Raw genomic sequence first — 20,000 nt, 5'->3', positions numbered from 1 at the left:
AGGTTAATGGCATATTAAAAGAGAGAGAATAAAAAACAAACACTATTATTTGTGTAATTCGAGAGGACAGCAAAATATAAGTAAATGTAAATAAAATATGTTAAATCGACAGAATACAATACTAAAAGAAAGAGAATAATTAAAACACCCCTATTATTTGTGGTATTCGAGAAAACAGCAAAACATAACTAAAAGTTTCGACAGGATACAATACAAAAAGAGAGAGAATCTTAATTAAAATAATTATTTATGTTATTACATTAGCAGAATCGAAATATTATAACATTAAAATTATGTTAAGTCCAATTGACATTTAAAAATACATCGTTTTTTAGTGTCAAACACAAACAACTGTTGTTTTCACTCATTGTTTTTTTTTATATTAACAGTTTGTGCTTTTTGTGTGTGTTTTTAATTCTTTTAATAAATATTAAAGATTTAAGATCAATTTAAGATGTTTATATTTTATTTTAGTTAATGCTTGTTTTATTTCAAGTATGAAAAGTTGACCATCATATATACTCAGGTTTACAACGATTCTACTTAATAAACTTAAATATTTTTCAATCATATTTACAAAATTTACAGTATAATTTGTATAGCACTTTAGAGGATAAATTCCTTCATCAATAATAATAATAATAATAATAATAATACAATACTATTTCACAAGAGACTTTATTTTTTGCAAATTACTACAACGTACAATGCAAAGGATCACAAACAACACTTATATAATCATTTAAAAATTAAACTCATACTTTTGCACAAACATGTATCCACCACAACTGGAAAGCATATCATATGCACTGGAAATAAATAAAAACATCAATACCAAGTTGACATTTTTACAAGATACTCATGGCTGATGTAGTTAAATTAATTAAGTATAATTAATTAAAACCTTATTATCCTATATATACACACACACACACACACACACACACACACATATATATATATATATATATATATATATATATATATATATATATATATATATATATATATATATATATATATATRTGTGTGTGTGTGTGTGTGTGTGTGTGTGTGTGTGTGTGTGTATATATATATATATATATATATATATATATATATATATATATATATATATATATTTATATATATATATTTATATATTCATTAAAACATTACTCATTAAAACATTACTGTGACAAAAAAATTGAATTACAAAATATTAAATGCATTACAGTTACATGTGGTAAAGTAACTTTGTGTACTCTCGGAGTGTCTTGTAAAAATGAAAATGAACGCAGTAGCCATTATAATAATATTTTATTTTCAAATTAAGCCACGTTTCACTCACACTTGACAAAACTCAAGACATTTAAGGCATCACTTCTGAATATGATGACAAAAAAAAAATGAACAATAGGAAATATTAATTTATATTTCATAATTCCTGAACTTCTGTAAAAGCCCTGTAGGAGCTTCACCAGCCCATCGAAACCTCTGGTGCCAATAATCACCTGTCAAACACAAACAATACGGAATTAAAGTGGCCCTATTATGCAAAAATCACTTTTATAAGAGGTTTAAACACAGCTGTGTGTCAGCAGTGTGTGAATATATCCAGCCTCTCATAGTAAAAATGTATTTATTATAAGCAGACTTGATGAAAACCGTCAGCAGAAACACTTTAAATGACATTCTCCCTTTGTATGTGTCATCAGAGGGGGAAAGCCCCGCCCCGTCTGCCTTTAGAGTTTTGAATCTGCCACTCTGCTGACACACAGTCATTTGTAGCTCCGCCCTCTTCTGAAAAGAGCACAATCCCATTTGCATTTAAAACGACAGTGACCAAAACGCCACAATTAGAATCAAAGCCTAAAAGGGTCCGTTTCAGAGAGTTAGAAACATTATTTGTGTGCTATTTATAGCTAAAACCTTATGAAAATCAAAAAGGGGCAGAATAAGTGGCCTTTAAGAGTGAAACAAACGATAACATCTCAGAGTAAACACAAGTCTCCTACTTGATGGCAGTGATGCTTCAGATGGTTTCTCCTGCACTGTGTTTTCATCTGATGGATTTGAATCTTCTGCAGCTTCAAGCATCGGCTCCTTCTTGGCCTTCACAGCCCAGTGCATTGACTGAAAGAACATTATTTGTGTTATTGTTAATGCAATTTTTTTTTGATCCATGACAGGATGCAACGCTATATTTCTTGTAATTGTTTATTATTACACGGCTCTCTGGAATACTTGATTTTGATTGGTCAATCATGGCACTTCATAGTCACTCACTTACTGTTTTCACCGAGTCGCTGAGCGCTCGCCATTCACCGAAAGGGATTTTAATTTGACTTCTGAGCCACAGATCATAACTTTTTCTCTTCTTCTCATCTGTCAGGACTTCTTTAGCTTCCTGTAGCTTCTGGAACTGCTCCACTGCAAGATTAAAATCATCAACACAAGAGTTCACAATCAGATATTCACAATCTGATGATTTTTTAAAAGACTGTTTACTTACTATTTATTTGATGTGGTTACCCAAATAAATGAATGTTTCATCTTATACGATTATATATATATATATATATATAGTTGAAGTCAGAATTTTTAAACCCCCTTTGAATTTATTTTTCTTTTTTAAAAATTTCCTAAATGATGTTTAACAGAGCAAGGAAATTTTCACAGTATAACTGATAATATTTTTTCTTCTGGAGAAAGTCTGATTTGTTTTATTTCGGCAAGAATAAAGGCAGTTTTTAATTTTTTAAACACCATTTTAAGGTCAATATTATTAGCCCCTTTAAGCTAATTTTTTCCCGATAGTCTCCAGAACAAACCATTGTTATACAAAAACTTGCCTAATTACCCTAACCTGAAAAGATGCTTAAAGATAAAATAAATCAGTTATTAGAGATGAGTTATTAAAACTAGCATGTTAAGAAATGTGCTAAAGAAGTCTGCTTTCCATTAAATTGAAATTAGGGGGAAAAATAAACAGGGGGGCTAATAATTCTGACTTTAACTGTATGTTAGGGAATAATATTAAATAAAGATGTAAAAAAAAAAGCGGAAAAAACAAAATAAGCAAAGAATATATCAAATTTAGTTATATTTTGTAGTTTGTAATTTATTTTAGCAATATTTAAATGCATTATCTTTCTATTTCTAAAGTATTCGATGATTAAAATATTGTATGTATGTATGTATGTATGTATGTATGTATATATATATATATATATATATATATATATATATATATATATATATATATATATATATATATATTTTTTTTTTTTTTTTTTTTTTTTATAAATCTGTTTTGTTCAAATGTACCAAAATATATTGTCTATATTCATACACACATACATACAAAAAAAAAAAAAATATATATATATATATATATATAGAGAGAGAGAGAGAGAGAACACTGTAAAAACAATAATTATATTGAGTATTGTTCATTTAATTTATTAAATTACCCATTAAAAATGTATTTTATTAATGCCTACCCATACCTCAACCTTCACAGTGATGTAAAAACAGTAAGTGTTATTCATATTATTTATTAAATTATCTATTAGAAAATGTTTTAATGTTTACCCAGCCTTCACAGATATGTAAAAACAGTACATACACCAAGTTTTATTCAAATATTTCTCAAGTGCTATTTAATGGATTAAGTACATTTTAACCCTATTTTCTGTAATATTTCCAAATTGTCTAAATGTTTCACATTAGGGCTGCACAATATATCTTTTCAACATTGATATCGCAATAGTCACATCGCAAAAATATGCAATGTTGAGTCTAAATTATAATTGAGTAAGAGCTACAGAACTGTATTTATTCACTACATTTATATAGAATTTATATAATTTATGCAAAAGAAAAAATCTTAGAATTTTTGTCTTTTTTCTTGTTTAAATATCTACATTTCAAAGTGAAAACAGGATTATTTCACTAACCCCATTAGCAGATAATGTAGCTTGTTTTAGCGAAAATCTCCTAATTTTGATTAATTTCTTCTGATGGTGAAAAGGAAACAATATTTTTACTTGATCAAAGAATATTTTGGTATTTGGACAAGAATTGAGACAAAACAAAGTACGGAAAACATGCTTTTGCATTGTGGTTATTCAATTTCTGTACCTGAATACTGTTATGCTCCGCAGAATTATTAAACAGTGCTATTCATTTTATCCTGTCAAAAGGTCTTCATATCACAACACTTTTGGCAGAAAAATAAAATACAGCAATATCAGATTTTTCCAATATCGTGCAGACCTATTTCACATTTCAAACTATAAACAGTAAATTATTCATAAAACAGACGTAAATGCTTTTAAAATAATGTATTTTTTTCGTGTAGCCATATACAGTTGAAGTCAGAATTATTAGCCCCCCTGTTTATTTTTTTCCCCAATTTCTGTTTAATGGAAGGAAGATTGTTTCAACACATTTCTAATCATAATAGTTTAAAAAACCTATTTCTAATAACTGATTTATTTTATCTTTGCCATGATGACAGTAATGAATATTTTACTGATATTTTTTAAAGACACTTCTATACAGCTTAAAGTGACATTTAAAGGCTTAACTAGGTTAATTAGGTTAACTAGGCAGGTTAGGGTAATTAGGCAAGTTATTCTATAACGATGGTTTGTTCTGTAGACTATTGAAAAAAATTAGCTTAAAGGGGCTAATAATTTTGTCCCAAAAATAGTTTTTAAAAAATTCAAAACTGCTTTTATTCTAGCCGAAATAAAACAAATAAGACTTTTTCTAGAAGAAAAAATATTATCAGACATACTGTGAACATTTCCTGAATCTGTCAAACATTATTTGGAAAATATTTAATAAAGAAAAAAAATCAAAAGGGGGCTAATAATTCTGACTTTAACTGTATCTTTGCCTCAAATGCACAAGAGACGCACAAATACTTTTCTGTTTTGTTTTATTTAATTTTTGTCTGACAAGATAACATTCTTACAAGACACATTGGGCTAAAAATAACATTGTTCATAAGGACTGATAAGGTTTGTACCTGCTTTGGGATTCTCTGGATGTTTGTCAGGGTGGCAGGCCAGAGCTTTCACTTTAAACTCATTGACAATCTGTTCAGTCTGTGAGAGATGATCATTAACATTTGTGACACGAATAATGTACTTCAATAACAAATATTAAACTTCTGAATGAATAATTAAACTTCTGAATGTGTATTATCAACTATTATGACCAGCATGGCGCCTGGTGTCTGTTTCCAAAGCAACAGGCTGCTGTTTTCATCTACAAGTGTATAACAGCAGTGTTATGTCGTATTAACACATCCTTTCACGTCACTCGCTCTTCTTTGAACGATATTTACATTTTGCGAGTATAACACTAAAACCCAAGCGCTATGATTGTCCATGTTAAATCTGCCTAAACAACACACACGCTCCTCAAAATAAGTCTCGTGAGTTCCTGTAAGTTGTGTGTTTACCGTAGAAAGTTCATCACAGCCCAGCAGCCCATAATAATCCTCCAGATCCTCTTTTCTGCAGTTTAGGATCGCCTCCATGCCTCCTACCATCGACGACACTGCATTACCGTAATCCCCCCCAAAATGCCTGTTTCTGTTAGAGTGCTCAGTTAGTCTAACACGCATGCGCGTGATTAGTTGGTGCTTTACGGTAAATTAAATCATTTAAATGCCCTGCGTGACTCAAACGCTCTGAGTCATACGCCTGTCAAACAACAAATACTTCTGTTATTTATTAAATTACCCAATAATTCTGTTTTATTAACGTCTATCACTGCCCTAACCTTAAAACCAACCCTCAAAATAATGTAAAAACAGTAATTATACAGAGTATTATTCATGGTATTTATTAAATCACCCATTAAAAATGTCTTTTATTAACGTTTACCACTACCACAATCCTTACAGTAATGTATAAACAGTAACCATACCGAATATTATTCACGTTATTTATTAAATCACCTATTAAAATCTATTTTATTTACGTTTAACTTTACCACAACCATAACAGTGATGTAAAAACCGTAATTATACAGAGTATTATTCATGTTATTTATTTAATTACCATTTAAAAATGTATTTTATTAACGTTTACCCCTACCATAACCCTCACAGAAATGTAAAAACAGTCATTATACAGAGTAATATTCATGTTATTTATTAAATTACCCTTTAATGTAATATTAAGCAGCTTTATCCCATTTTTATTATGAACAATGCAAAAATATTCCACACAGTACAGTATAAATAAATAAAAATTATTAAATAACAAAAAAAAAATCTGTATCCAATTTTTTTTTAATTGAATACAAGAAAAATAACATCACTGCATTGAAGAGAAAATACAAGAACAAAAGTTAGGAAAGAGAGAGAGAAAAACCTTTACAAACCCTCAATCATTAAGAGCAGGGGTGCACAAACCTTTTCTAATGAAGGGCCAAGAACAGAGTTGATTGAAGGTGGTGGGCCAAAGTGAAATAAAACAAATTATTACATTGAAATTGTCATGGTTATGTCCTAATTTATTATATTTATATATTAATTTTAAAAATACTTTAACATTATATAATGAACTTCTTACATTAAAAACAAACAATCCCCTTTATAACACAATGGTGTTCGATGCTGAATATATTGAGTACACTTGATTTGCTCATCGAGGACCCTTCATTTTTTTTTTAATCAGATTTTTGCACAATATTTAATTCAAACATTTGAGTTGATTTGCTTTTTTTATTTAAACAATTAAACAAATAAAAGGTTACGTTAAAATTAGAAATAAATCTGTTGAGGGAATTGGCCCCAACCTTCTCATCATTCTACCTCTTTTCTCAGATGGGATGGCGGGCCAAAGGTAACCATTGGCCCTAGTTTGGGCATCTCTGATTAAGAAAAAGATTATCAAAACTTATTATTATTATTATTAATAATAATAAATTCAAGAGATATAACAATGAAAGAAATTTCACCAAGGAATATGTTATATCTAGGTATTGTCTTTAGGAGCTTATTTTTGTCTATAAATTATTACAAGATGCTCTATCCCATTTATTATTATTTGTTACATTTTATTTGTAATTTTATTTATTATTTAAGAAAGAAGATTTATAAAGACACAATTTGAACAAAGAGACAAAAAGGATAACATAACTATATCCTAGTAAATAATACAAGCTTTATTATTATTTTATTTATTATTTAATAATTATTAGTTTACATAAATCAAAGTTCTTTATGAAAATAATAAGCTAGGGTTTTTTGAAAAGGAGCATTTATTGATGTAAAATTGAGTCAGAAAGAGCGATAGCTGTATCCCATCTAAACTTCACCGTCCACCAGCTCGTGACGTCACGCCACGGCATTACCGGAAGGTCCTCCCGCGCTCCTCCTCCATTCACTCCCTGGCGAAGATGGCGGACGGCGAAAATAAACGGGCCGAATCCGCCGAGCCGGACGAGCCGCTACCGAAGAAACCAAGGCTTCTGGAGCTGTCCGGTGATTCGGAGCACAGCGCGACCGCCGGTGCCGATACATTGGACGAGAAACCGGCGCGGATGGACGAGTCACAGCAGGCCTTATCGATCAACAACAACAACAACACTAGACCGACTGAACCCGGGCAGCCAGCCGACCCGGAGCCCGAGATCTCCGGTAACGTAACCGCGTATTCTTCATCCGTTTTTCCGTTATTTTATCACGGTTGTTTTAGCATGTTTTTATTTCTGCGGCTAAGCTAACGGTCAGACCTCTGCTTGTTCACTCAGTTTACTCTGTTTTTACATGATGTTTGAATGATTTATTTAAAATAGCAACTTTGTAAACAAATATTATTATTATTATTACATTAGTTTCTACATTTTAAACCGTTTTTTATATCATGTACGTGTTTGTATATTCTATTCTATTAATAATAATGATAAGGATATGAGCTAATATAGTTGTTTAATTGTTATATTTGATAAAAATAATAATAATTATTATTAAAATATTATTATAAAAAAATAACATTTTTACGTTTGTATTTATTATATATATATATATATATATATATATATATATATATATATATATAGATAGATAGATAGATAGATAGATAGATAGATAGATATGTTTGTATATATTCTATTAATTATAATAAGGATGTGAGCTAAAATTATAGTTATTTATTAATTATTTAATAAAATAAAAATAGGCATTATTATTCAATAAAATACTACATTTAAAAAAAACGTTACTTGTTTCATAAATATTTGTATATAATAATACATTAAAAATAATTAGAACAATGTGAGCTAATGTTATAGTTTATGGAATTGTTGATAAATTAATATTATTAATAATAATAGTAATAATAATAAACATTTATTATTTGATTAATGACTACATTTTCAAATGTTATTTATTTAATATATGTATATATTATTTAATCAGTAATAAGGATATTAGCTAATATTATAGTTTTTTTAGTTGTTAATTATTTAAATAATTAATTAAAATAATTATTATTATCATGTCAGATTTTTGTCACTGCTGTTATATGTCATGTCGAATCCATACATTTCATGTTATTCTCTTTGTATATCATATTTATTTATTTTGATTGGAGAAATGTATTAATAAAGCATGCATTTCTACTAATTATATACACTTTTATATAAAATACTGATTATTGAAGCTGTAACTCCTGCACAGATTCGTCATATTTTTTTGTATATCCTTCACAGAATTGTAATTGCCCTGCATACTTAACTTAAATAAATGTTTTTATTAAATATATGTATAGTTCTGATTAATAAAAAAAACTATTATTATTCAAACCCAAAATGCACATTGTAACCATCTAATCCAGTTGAATAAAGGCCAGTTGTGTTGTACTTGTATCATAGTAAAGCTATTAAAACTGAATGTATTAAAGTATTAAAATATCAGGGTGTTGGGTTGCAAGCTAAGTGAAAATTACAATGTATACTTAATATATCTGTACAAGTTTAAGCATAGTTCTGGTTAATTTTGAATAAAACTATTATTATGCAGCACAAATTGTACATAACTATTATATTATTATGTTATTAATTATATAATAATATAATATAATTATAATAATTATAATTATATAATTATATTACACAAATTGCTTGACACAGTGGCTTAGTGGTTAGCACTGTCGCCTTACAGCAAGTCGCTGGTTCGAGTCCCGGCTGGGCCAGTTCTCCTCGTGTTGGTGTGGGTTTCCTCCGGGTGCTCTGGTTTCCCCCACACTCCAAACACATGCGCTATAGGGGAATTGATGAACTAAATTGGCCGTAGTGTATGAGTATGAGTGTGTATGGGTGTTCCCCAGCACTGGGTTGCCATCCACTGTGTAAAACATATGCTGGATAAGTTGGCGGTTCATTCCGCTGTGGCAACCCCTGATGAATAAAGGGATCAAGCTGAAGGAAAATGAATGTATTATAGTTTTAAAGTGTAATGTTTTTGTTTTGCAGAGTTAACTGATGAAGGTGTTCATTCCAATGGTTTTACATCCCCTGATCTTCTTCGGGACGATGATGACTGCTCATCCCGTGCCAGCTCTAGCGACTGGACGCCTCAGCCACAGATTGGTGAGTTTGGTTCGTTTTAACCTCAGCTATCATTTACTCTATTTGCTGCCTGATGCATGGAGCACAGAGAGAAGCAAAAAGGGTTTAATTACATACTTTATTTACATACACTACCTGATAAAAGTCTTGTCGTGGATCTCAGTTGTAAGAGCAACACATAATAACTTGACTTCTAGTTGATCGTGTGTAAAAGTGTCAGAAGGTGGATTTTCTGATGAATCATCTGTTGATCTGCATCCCAATCATCACCAATACTGCAGAAGACCTACTGGAACCAGCATGGACCAAGATTCACACAGAAATCAGTAAAGTTTGGTGAAGAAAACATCATGGTTTGGGGTCATTCAGTATGGGGGCGTGCGAGAGATCTGCAGAGTGGATGATCAACATCAACAGCCTGAGGTATCAAGACATTTGTGCTGCCCATTACATTACAAACCACAGGAGAGGGACAATTCTCCAGCAGGATAGCGCTCCTGCTCATACTTCAGCCTCCACAGCAAAGCTCCTGAAAGCAGAGAAGGTCAAGCTGCTCCAGGATTGGCCAGCCCAGTCACCAGACATGAACATTATTGAGCATGTCTGTGGTAAGATGAAGGAGGAGGTGTTGAAGATGAACACAAAGAGTCTTGATGAGCTCTGGGAGTCCTGCAGGAACGCTTTCTTCTTCATTCCAGATGACTTTATTAATCAGTGATTTGAGTCAGTGCAGAGATGTATGGATGCAGTCCTCCAAGCTCATGATGGAGTCAGACACAATATTCATTCTGTCTCCACTGCAGCAGGACTTTATATTCTATACTGGACATTATTTCTGTTCAGTGATGTGGCTTTAGTCTAAGCAGAGTCAGACCGCACTGTCCTAATCAAATCATTAATAGTCAATACATGATCAGATTTTATTGTGCTCAAATAAGCAAAATCTAGAGGCCTTCGCCTTTCATATGAGACACTTATGATACCAAATGGTCAACTAGAAGTCAACTTATTTTTTGCTGTTCCTAAAACTTGGATAGAAGACAAGACTTTTGTCAGGTACGTTATTGTCAATATTCATCTTCTTAAATTAACTAACTCAAGAAGATATTCAGCAGTGTCACTAGGAATTATTTATAGGATATTTAGCATGTATTAACATTAAAGATCCAATTTATATATTCATTTGTTTGTGGTTTTTAATTGTATACTGGTCAAAAAAATAAAGGGAACACTTTAGTGTAATTCCAAGTGTTATTTTCTGAGCAGTATATATTTAATAATATGCTTTTGGGATGCAAGCTGGGGTCTGATCAGCCTCAATCGAGTCACCTGGGGTGTTGAAAGACCTGAAATGCGTAGTGACCCCAGGATACATCACTGATGATCCGTCCCAGTGCATCTACTGTAGTGTCCGCGGGCCAAAGTAGGCAGATTGTAGCCTTTGATTTGGCCCACCATACCATCTAGGAAGAAAGTGAGAAAGATGGAGAAAGTTGGGGAGAATGCCTTTAACAGAGATCGTCATTTGACGTAGTCTTTTTTTTGTTTTTGTTTTTGTTTTTTGTTTGTTTGTTCTATTGCAGAGCTACAAAAAAGCAAACTGAAATTAAATTTTGTAAAGTAATCTTGAGATTTTAAAAAGTAAATATTGTCAGTCAATGGACAGAGGACTTTGAAGAAGACAAAATGAAAGGCAAAAACTACTGTAACCTTATTCTGTTATTAAGTTTACTATAAAAAGTAATATGAACTATACTGTATTAGTAAATATAAAGCAATGTTTTTTTTAGTTGTTTTAAAATATTAAATAATTAATTAATAATTAATTAAATATTAAATTAAATAAATAATGAAATTACACATTTCAAGTATATTTACATTCGGCCCATAAGCCTCAGTCAAGTTTGGTTTTTGGCCCTTATAAGAAAAAAATTGGCAATCCCTGATCTAGAAGATGTATCTTGCACACTGCAATGAAAATAGCCTGCGTTTCTGACATGCCATTAAATAAAATTATATAATGATGTTGTCTTCATCTTCATATTTCTTCTAATTCTTCTTCTTATAATTATTACTGCTGAGCAAAAATTATTTAAACTATTATTATTACTAGTGTATGTGTGTATTTTACATGTATGAATGTGTAAATAAATGCAAAAATTCCTGCAAATAAATATATGTAAATAATTAATAGTGCCGGGTGTCTATCAATCATCAAAAGCCAGTCAAAAAACAATCATTTGCTTATTCCCCCAATATTCGTGTAATTTATTTATTTATTTATTTATTTATTTATTATATATATATATATATATATATATATATATATATATATATATATATATATATATATATATATATATATATATATATATATATATTATTATTATTATTTTTTTTTTGTCTGCCGGCACTATTATTTATACATTTATATTTGCAGGATATTTTTGGATATATTTATTTATTTATTGTCTTATTTGTTTATTGTTTTATTTATACAGGATTATATGTATTCATATACTCATTTAGTTATTTATTTGCGCATTTATTTATTGATCGTTTTTGCAGGTTTTGTCGTCTCTAACACACCACTATTGTTGAAAAATGTTCTTCAGTTTAGTAAATTACAGCATGCTTTTCTTCTAGGGTCCTATCGGTTCATTCAGCAGCACATCATGAGAGGAACTGATCCCAGAGCCATTCTGAAAGATTTGCTTCCTGAAACGGTGCTTCCTCCAGATCTGGATGACATGACGCTGTGGCAGATCATCATCAACATCTCTGAGCCGCCCAAACGAAAGAAACGCAAAGACATCAACACGTTAGAGGACGTGGTGCGGCTCCTGAACGAGAGGAAGAAGATTCTGGTGCTCACCGGTGCTGGGGTGCGTTTCTCACTTTTACACTCACTGAAGTCTTTTGACAGTATCAGATTTTTTTTGTGTGCAGAATAATTGCTGAAGCTTTTATCAGGATATACTGTAGTGGTACAAACGGATCACAAATCTCACCATTCAGAACAGACTGTGGTGTTTAAGTCACGGATCGTACCAATTTCCAAATCAGCGAAAAAAGGGAGGAGATAAATGCATTTGATTTATTACAAAAACAGTACTGCAAGAAACCTTTGGTTTTAACAAGCAGAACTGAGAACCTGTCATTTTAATAAAAACAAAATCAAGAAAAAACCAGCTGAATAAATAAGTAAAATATTTAATACTGTGAAAAAATATCTTTGCATAATTTATAAACCTAACAATATATTCTTGTATTAACACATCATGTTTATTTTTTAGTCTCATTTTCAATTAATGATCCAATAATTCACTCTTAAAACTTCTAAAACGCAATTGTTGTTTGCGAGTTTCATCTTGGCGTAAGAGTCGTTTTTACGTTTTCCGACATGCTGTTTAAATAGCAAATGCATTAGCGCTCATATGTGCGCCCATAGGCGTTCTGGTCTAAAAAGGAGGCGTTCTGAAGCACATTGCTGGCGCGTTGCTATTTTGAGAAACTAAAATAGATTTTCAATAGACCAAAACAAACCCGGTCTTACACACTGCATAATACATACAAGATGTAGAGCAATACGCAAATATCTTTACATATAAAATATAATGTAAATATTAAGGATTTATATAGGATATAATAAGGATATTTATTGGATATAAATATAAAGGATTAAAATATTACAAAACATTATTTTCTAGCCTACATAAATATGAAAAACCACTGCTTTCATGTCTTCTTCATCTCAGGAGGCTTTTTCAGTTCATTCAATTTGCTTTTGTATAATGTTATTATTATTAGCAGTATTATTTATTATATCCATATTTATATTTGTTTTATTAAAAACAAGCGTAGATTTGCCCACCTGTCAGGTTTTAGACCATATGGGGCACAGCATGTGTTTTAGGATATAACTCATGTTTTTGAGCACATTTTGTTATTATTGGTCATTTATTCGTTTGCTGGAAATTAGAACTGAATTTAGAAATAGCTTTGAAACAAATCTTTGCGCTTAACAAACGAAATTAATTATTTATAGACTAATTGATGTCTGTGCGTAAAGATTTCCCTATCCAAAAGTGAAAGTAGATCATTTATCTCTCATTCTCGTGCTGTAGATGCTCTGTTTAACTGTTTTTTTTGCTAGTGAAATGTTCATTTTTCCACTTACTTTATGTCATGTAAATAGCAAATTCGCTTATGGCACGACGCAGCTGACTCTTAAAGGGAATGGGAGATGAGACTCTGATTGGTTTATTCTCAAAACACACCTATAACTCATTAAGAAAATAAACTTAACCCTTTTAGACCATGCGCCATGGCGCAAAGTGGATTTTCCCATCTTTATATTAGCAAAGGTGAATTCTGACACGCCCTGAATGCGTTTGCGCCCTGCGTTTTTCACTTTGCGCATGGATCGTCAAAATAGAGCCCTTAATGTTTCATTACTAGATTAATTATTTTTGAATTATTCAGGGACATATTTTTGAAGGTTGTTTGTCGTCACCTATTGGTGAAATAATGTAATTGCTACAACATTCACCAGCGTCAAGTTGCATTAAACTGTGATTTTAATCTTTACCAGAAACATCAATGTTTATATCTGAACTATAAGCTGAACTAGCAACTTATCCAGCACATGTTTTACGCAGCAGATGCCCTTTCAGCAGCAACCCATCACTGGGTAACATCCACACATACTCATTCACTCACAAACACTACGGATTAGCCTACACAATTCACCTGTACTGCATGTCTTTGGATGTGTGGGGAAAACCATAGCACCCAGAGGAAACCCACGCGAACACGAGGAGAACATGCAAACTCCATACAGAAACGTTTACTGACCCAGCCGAGGCTCGAACCAGCGACCTTCTTGCTCTGAGGTGACTGTGCTACCCACTGCGCCGCCCTAATTTACAAGTTAAAAAAGTGATTGATCTGCTATAGTAATTGTAATATCTGTTTCTCTTGCATCACAGGTGTCTGTTTCCTGTGGGATTCCTGACTTTCGCTCTAGAGATGGTATTTATGCTCGACTCGCTGTAGATTTCCCAGACCTTCCTGATCCTCAAGCCATGTTTGACATCGACTACTTCAGGAGAGATCCCAGGCCTTTTTTCAAGTTTGCCAAGGTTTGAGGCTTTTCCTTCTCATGTGGGAAACATTATCGCATTGGTGCATTTCAAGACATTGTGTTGTTTATTGATGCACTGGCCTACATTCAGACTAGCGGAACGAAAACCTCCCAAATATAGTTGAGGAAAGTATTATTACCCCTGTGTAATTTCCTTTTATATGCAAGAATTTTTTATTTATTAAATTGATATTTATTAGAGCACGGAAATGTTTTACAGTCTTTCCTATTCTATTTCTCTTCTGGCAAATGTCTGATTTTTTTTTTGTTTAGATTTGAATAAAAATAAATAAATTATAGTCATTATTATTGAGTCAGGAATCTCCACATCATCACCAACTTGCATACGTAAATTTATATTATATATATATATATGTGTGTGTGTGTGTGTGTGTGTGTGTGTGTGTGTGTGTGTGTGTGTGTGTGTGTGTGTGTGTGTGTGTGTGTGTGTGTGTGTGTGTGTGTGTGTGTGTGTGTGTGTGTACATAGTTGAAGTCAGAATTATTAATTATTAATAAAGGAAATTTTCACAGTATGTCTGATAATATTTTTTCTTCTGTGAAAAGTCTTATTTGTTTTATTTTGGCTAGAATAAAAGCAGTTTTTAATTTTTTAAAAGCCATTTTAAGGACGAAATTATTAGCCTCTTTAAGCTAACTTTATTTTTGATTGTCTACAGAACAAACCACTGTTATACAATAATTTGCACAATTACCCTAACTTGCTTAGTTAACCTCATTAACCTAATTAAGTCTTTAAATGTCACTTTAGGCTGTATAGAAGTGTCTTGAAAAATTTAGGGGGGGGGCTAATAATTCTGACTTCAACTATATATATATATATATATGTTATATTTATATCCACATTCTTATTATGTTTGGCAATATTTATTTTAATTACTTGTTCTGACCATGGACACCAGTTTTATTCTTCTCTGTATTGTGAATGTGTACAATAAAATGTATTCCTCTGTATTTTGAGTTCATGTCAAAATGTGCAGTTTTATTAATTGATAATTAAGATTATTTGCACCAATCTTTACAGATTTATTCCTGTCTAAATTCAGATTACACTCACCAAAAAATTCAGTCAGTTAATTTTTTTAACTGTTATTATCTATACTCTAGTTGTATATTCTAAAATATATACATTTTTATTAATGCCTATATACTGATGAATTATTTGAGTAAAGCAAACTTGACTATTAATTGTTCCAATTTTTGTTTTTAAATGAAAAAAAGTATTTAATTATATATTAGTTTAAAGAACATTTAAGAACTTCTAAACATTATATATAACGTTAAAAGTAAAATTAAAGTTGTGTTGCATAGAAGGATTGTGACTCCAGTGAATAATATGCACAAATGATAACTTCAATTTTAAATAAAACCTTTTTGAAATTTTTTTTTCAACTTTTTTTATTGTTTATCCTGAGTTTAATGGATGAACGAATGCAGCAAGATACACTTATTTACCATTAACTCTTGCATGTAATGAAGTAGAAGTGCATTCATATTATAAAAACAACTAAATGCAATCAATGTATAACAACCTCAACAAAATAATGATTCGATATCAGTTCATCTTACTGAAATACATGTCTGTAGCGCTTTTACATAGAAAATTGTGTGAAAGCAGCTTAACATATAAGTTCTAGCTAATTGAAACTGTCAGTCTAGTTTTCAGAGTTTAAGTTCAATGATAAATGTAGAACTCTATATGTTATTCAACAAATGGATCCTTAGACATTATATCATCAGAAACATTATAATTAATCAAAAGTCATCAAATATCAGGATAAAAAGTGATGCATGTGTTTAGAAAAGAATAGCATAAAAAAAATGAACTTAATCCAATGTGATTAATTAACATGAGAATATACTGTATGGTGATGTCTGTTAGTAAAAGTGTTCACTGTTTAACAGTGATGCAGAATAACTGTATTTCCCTGTCACATTTTACTGTAGGAAATCTACCCCGGACAGTTCCAGCCATCTCCATGTCACCGATTTATATCAATGCTGGACAAGAAGGGAAGGTTATTGAGAAACTACACGCAGAATATCGACACACTGGAGCAGGTGGCTGGAATACAGAAGATCATTCAGTGCCACGGTATATATTTATTTTAATATATTCAGACTTTCTTGCTGTAAGGGCTCAATGCTAACCACTTAGCCACCATGATGCTCTATGCTGAACATATATATATATATATATATATATATATATATATATATATATATTTTATATATATATATATATATATATATATACACACACACATACATACATACATACATACAGTTGAAGTCAGAATTATTAGTCCCCAGTTTATTTTTTCTTCCCAATTTCTGTTTGACAAGAGCAGATTTTTTTAACACATTTCTAATCATAATAGTTTTAATAACTCATCTCTAATAACTGATTTATTTTCTCTTTGCCATGATGACAGTAAATAATATTTGACTAGATATTCTTCAAGACACTTCTATACAGCTTAAAGTGACATTTAAAGGCTTCACTAGGTTAATCAGGTTAGGTTCATTAGGAAAGTTATTGTATAATGATGGTTTGTTCTTGACTATCGAAAAATATATATACCTAAAGGGGCTAATAATTTTAACCTTATAATGGCTTTTAAAAAATTTTAAAAGGCTTTTATTCTGGCCGAAATAAAACAAATAAGAAAAATATTAACAGACATACTGTGAAACTTTTCTTGCTTTTGTTAAAAAAATTCAAGGGGGCGAATAATTCTGACTTCAACTGTGTGTATATACATATATAGCTGCTCTCCTAATTCCTGCAGATTTCATCTATACTGTCGTCTTCCAGCTCTTTGCTCATCTTCTGTTTTGTGCTGTTTTTTTCAGGGTCTTTTGCGACTGCCTCCTGTCTTATCTGTAAGCATAAGGTGGACTGTGAAGCCATAAGAGAAGATATATTCAACCAGGTGTGTTTTATTGGTCTGTGCAGATTTAAAGGGGCGGTTCACCCGAACATTTGATAATACAGTTAATTTGATCACCTGCCGGCTGTTGAAGATGTACAGTAGCTTACTTTTGTCTTCAGTAGGAAATTTTTAGCTGCAGAGGTGGATCTGGAATTTGTTTATACTGTATATAGTTGAAGTCACTTGTATATTCAGTTGAAGTCTTCAGAGGTTACTATAGGTCAGAATACACTAAGTATCCCTTAAAACTTAACAGGAAATGTTCATTTTTGGGTGAACTCTTCCTTTAATATGTGCTGATGCTTGTGTTGCGGCTTGTGAAGCTCGTGTTGTTCTGCCGCAGGTTGTTCCTCATTGTCCCAGGTGTCCGTCTGATGTCCCGTACGCCATCATGAAGCCAGACATCGTCTTTTTTGGAGAAAACCTTCCAGAGTTTTTCCACAGAGCCATGAAGCAGGATAAAGATGAGGTGGACCTCCTCATCGTGATCGGCTCCTCGCTGAAAGTGCGGCCAGTGGCTCTTATACCCAGTATGTGTGTTCTTCTGTATCTGCAATCATTTAACAAGCTCTAATGCGTACGATCACACCAGTTGCGCCGGGTGTATGATAGAGCTCATTAACACGGCTAGATTTTATCTTTAATAGACAACTCTTAACTCAAAATGAAGATGCATGTTTTGTGACTACAGGCCCTGAGCTTTTCTTTGTTGTTGTGTGATTGTGTCTCCTAAAGGCTCGATTCCTCATGACGTGCCTCAAGTGCTGATCAACCGTGAGCCGCTGCCGCATCTGAACTTCGACGTGGAGCTCCTGGGCGACTGTGACGTGATCGTGAACGAACTCTGCCATCGCCTGAACGGAGACTTCCAGCAGCTCTGCTACAATTCATCACGTCTCAGCGAGATCACAGAGAAACCGGCAGCTCCTGAACACACGGAGAACACGTCTGCAGATCACTCTCATGCTGATGCTGAACATATAGAGAACACGTCTGCAGATCGCGATGATGCTGATGCTGAACATATAGAGAACACGTCTGCAGATCACTCTCATGCTGATGCTGAACATATCGAGAACACGTCTGCAGATCGCGATGATGCTGATGCTGAACATATAGAGAACACGTCTGCAGATCACTCTCATGCCGATGCTGAACATATCGAGAACACGTCTGCAGATCGCGATGATGCTGAACATACAGAAAATACACCTACAGATCACGCTAATGCTGAACATACAGAGCACACATCTGCAGGTCACGTTAATGCTGAACATATAGAGCACATGTCTACAGATCATGCTAATGCTAAAGACGATCAGAGCTCACTATCAGTTAATGAAGAGGAATTAGCGTCTCCAGCAGCAGAAACACACGCGCTGGACTCTACAGAGATTTCAGCACACACAGAGAGGAGTAAAGAGGCCGATGCTGTGAACACTGATGATGCAGCGTGTGTAAAAGATGAAGAAAACACAGATCGACTGCGCGTGGAAATGCGCAGACGCTGCTGGAGGAGCCGAATCTGTCAGAGTCCAATCAGCAAACGACTTGGAGGTAAAACAATACATTTTATTTTAAACCACACATTTCTAAAGCTGTTGTTGTTTTAAAGCTGTTAAGAATATTATTACAAATTACTAAACATTTTTTAAATTACATTTGGTAACACTTGAGAATAATGTGTAGCGAAATGAGCTCAATTTCTGAATATTAATTATCAATAATAATGAGTTATTATTAATTATTAATATTCCAGCTTAGCCTTCTGTCAATTTGGTTAAAGAAATATATATATATATATATGTATATATATGTATGTATGTATATATATATATATATATATATATATGTATATATATATATATATGTATGTATATGTATATATATATGTATGTATATATATATATATATATATATATATATATATGTATGTATATATATATATATATATATATATATATATGTATGTATGTATATATATATCAGGGCTCGAAATTGCGACCATTTTGGTCGCATATGCGCCCGAAAATTAATCGATGCGACCTCATAATATATTTGGGCGCATTAGTGCGACCTGTTTTGATTTTTTTTTAAAAACGTGCTAAATTGCTCTTCCCTGCCGCTATATTGGTTCATATTAGCTGTCAATCACTCAAGGCTATCCACTGTTAGATGACAGGCAGGGAGCTTTTATGTCCACGGGAAATGCAAACGGCTAAAGTGTAAAAACTTAAAGCACACAGGTTTGCAAAGTGCAAACCCCACCTAAAGTTGAGACGCAGATGAGAGCGATCATGACACGTGGTGAATATTGAT

At 32.2% G+C, this 20,000-nt stretch overlaps 2 protein-coding genes across 3 annotated transcripts in view; one reads left to right on the top strand and one right to left on the bottom strand.

Moving 5' to 3' along the window:
- Positions 1 to 1,282: 1,282 nt before the first annotated feature.
- dnajc12 (DnaJ (Hsp40) homolog, subfamily C, member 12) lies at positions 1,283 to 5,614 on the bottom strand. Its single transcript, NM_001327788.1, is given in 5 exon segments — positions 1,283 to 1,493; positions 1,998 to 2,115; positions 2,273 to 2,412; positions 5,021 to 5,099; positions 5,459 to 5,614. Coding segments are annotated over 5 exon segments (498 nt in total). The 5' UTR covers positions 5,537 to 5,614; the 3' UTR covers positions 1,283 to 1,410.
- Positions 5,615 to 7,385: 1,771 nt separating this feature from the next.
- sirt1 (sirtuin 1) overlaps positions 7,386 to 20,000 on the top strand; it is a 17,687-nt gene continuing 5,072 nt past the window's right edge. Inside the window, exons 1-8 of one of the 2 annotated variants that reach the window (XM_001334404.8) lie at positions 7,386 to 7,648; positions 9,484 to 9,600; positions 12,226 to 12,464; positions 14,571 to 14,723; positions 16,693 to 16,840; positions 17,602 to 17,681; positions 18,025 to 18,211; positions 18,417 to 19,238. In XM_001334404.8, the coding sequence (XP_001334440.5) occupies positions 7,408 to 7,648; positions 9,484 to 9,600; positions 12,226 to 12,464; positions 14,571 to 14,723; positions 16,693 to 16,840; positions 17,602 to 17,681; positions 18,025 to 18,211; positions 18,417 to 19,238 (1,987 nt within the window). In that variant the 5' untranslated portion in view covers positions 7,386 to 7,407. Of the gene's footprint in view, positions 7,649 to 9,483; positions 9,601 to 12,225; positions 12,465 to 14,243; positions 14,475 to 14,570; positions 14,724 to 16,692; positions 16,841 to 17,601; positions 17,682 to 18,024; positions 18,212 to 18,416; positions 19,239 to 20,000 lie in introns of those variants that run through there. The other variant, XM_073920340.1, reaches the window with a different exon arrangement.

The sequence above is a fragment of the Danio rerio genome, chromosome 13 (assembly GCF_049306965.1).
Source record: "Danio rerio strain Tuebingen ecotype United States chromosome 13, GRCz12tu, whole genome shotgun sequence".
NCBI lineage: Eukaryota > Metazoa > Chordata > Actinopteri > Cypriniformes > Danionidae > Danio > Danio rerio.
The sequence above is the reverse complement of the archived record's forward strand: the minus strand, read 5'-3'. Positions and strand labels throughout refer to the sequence as shown.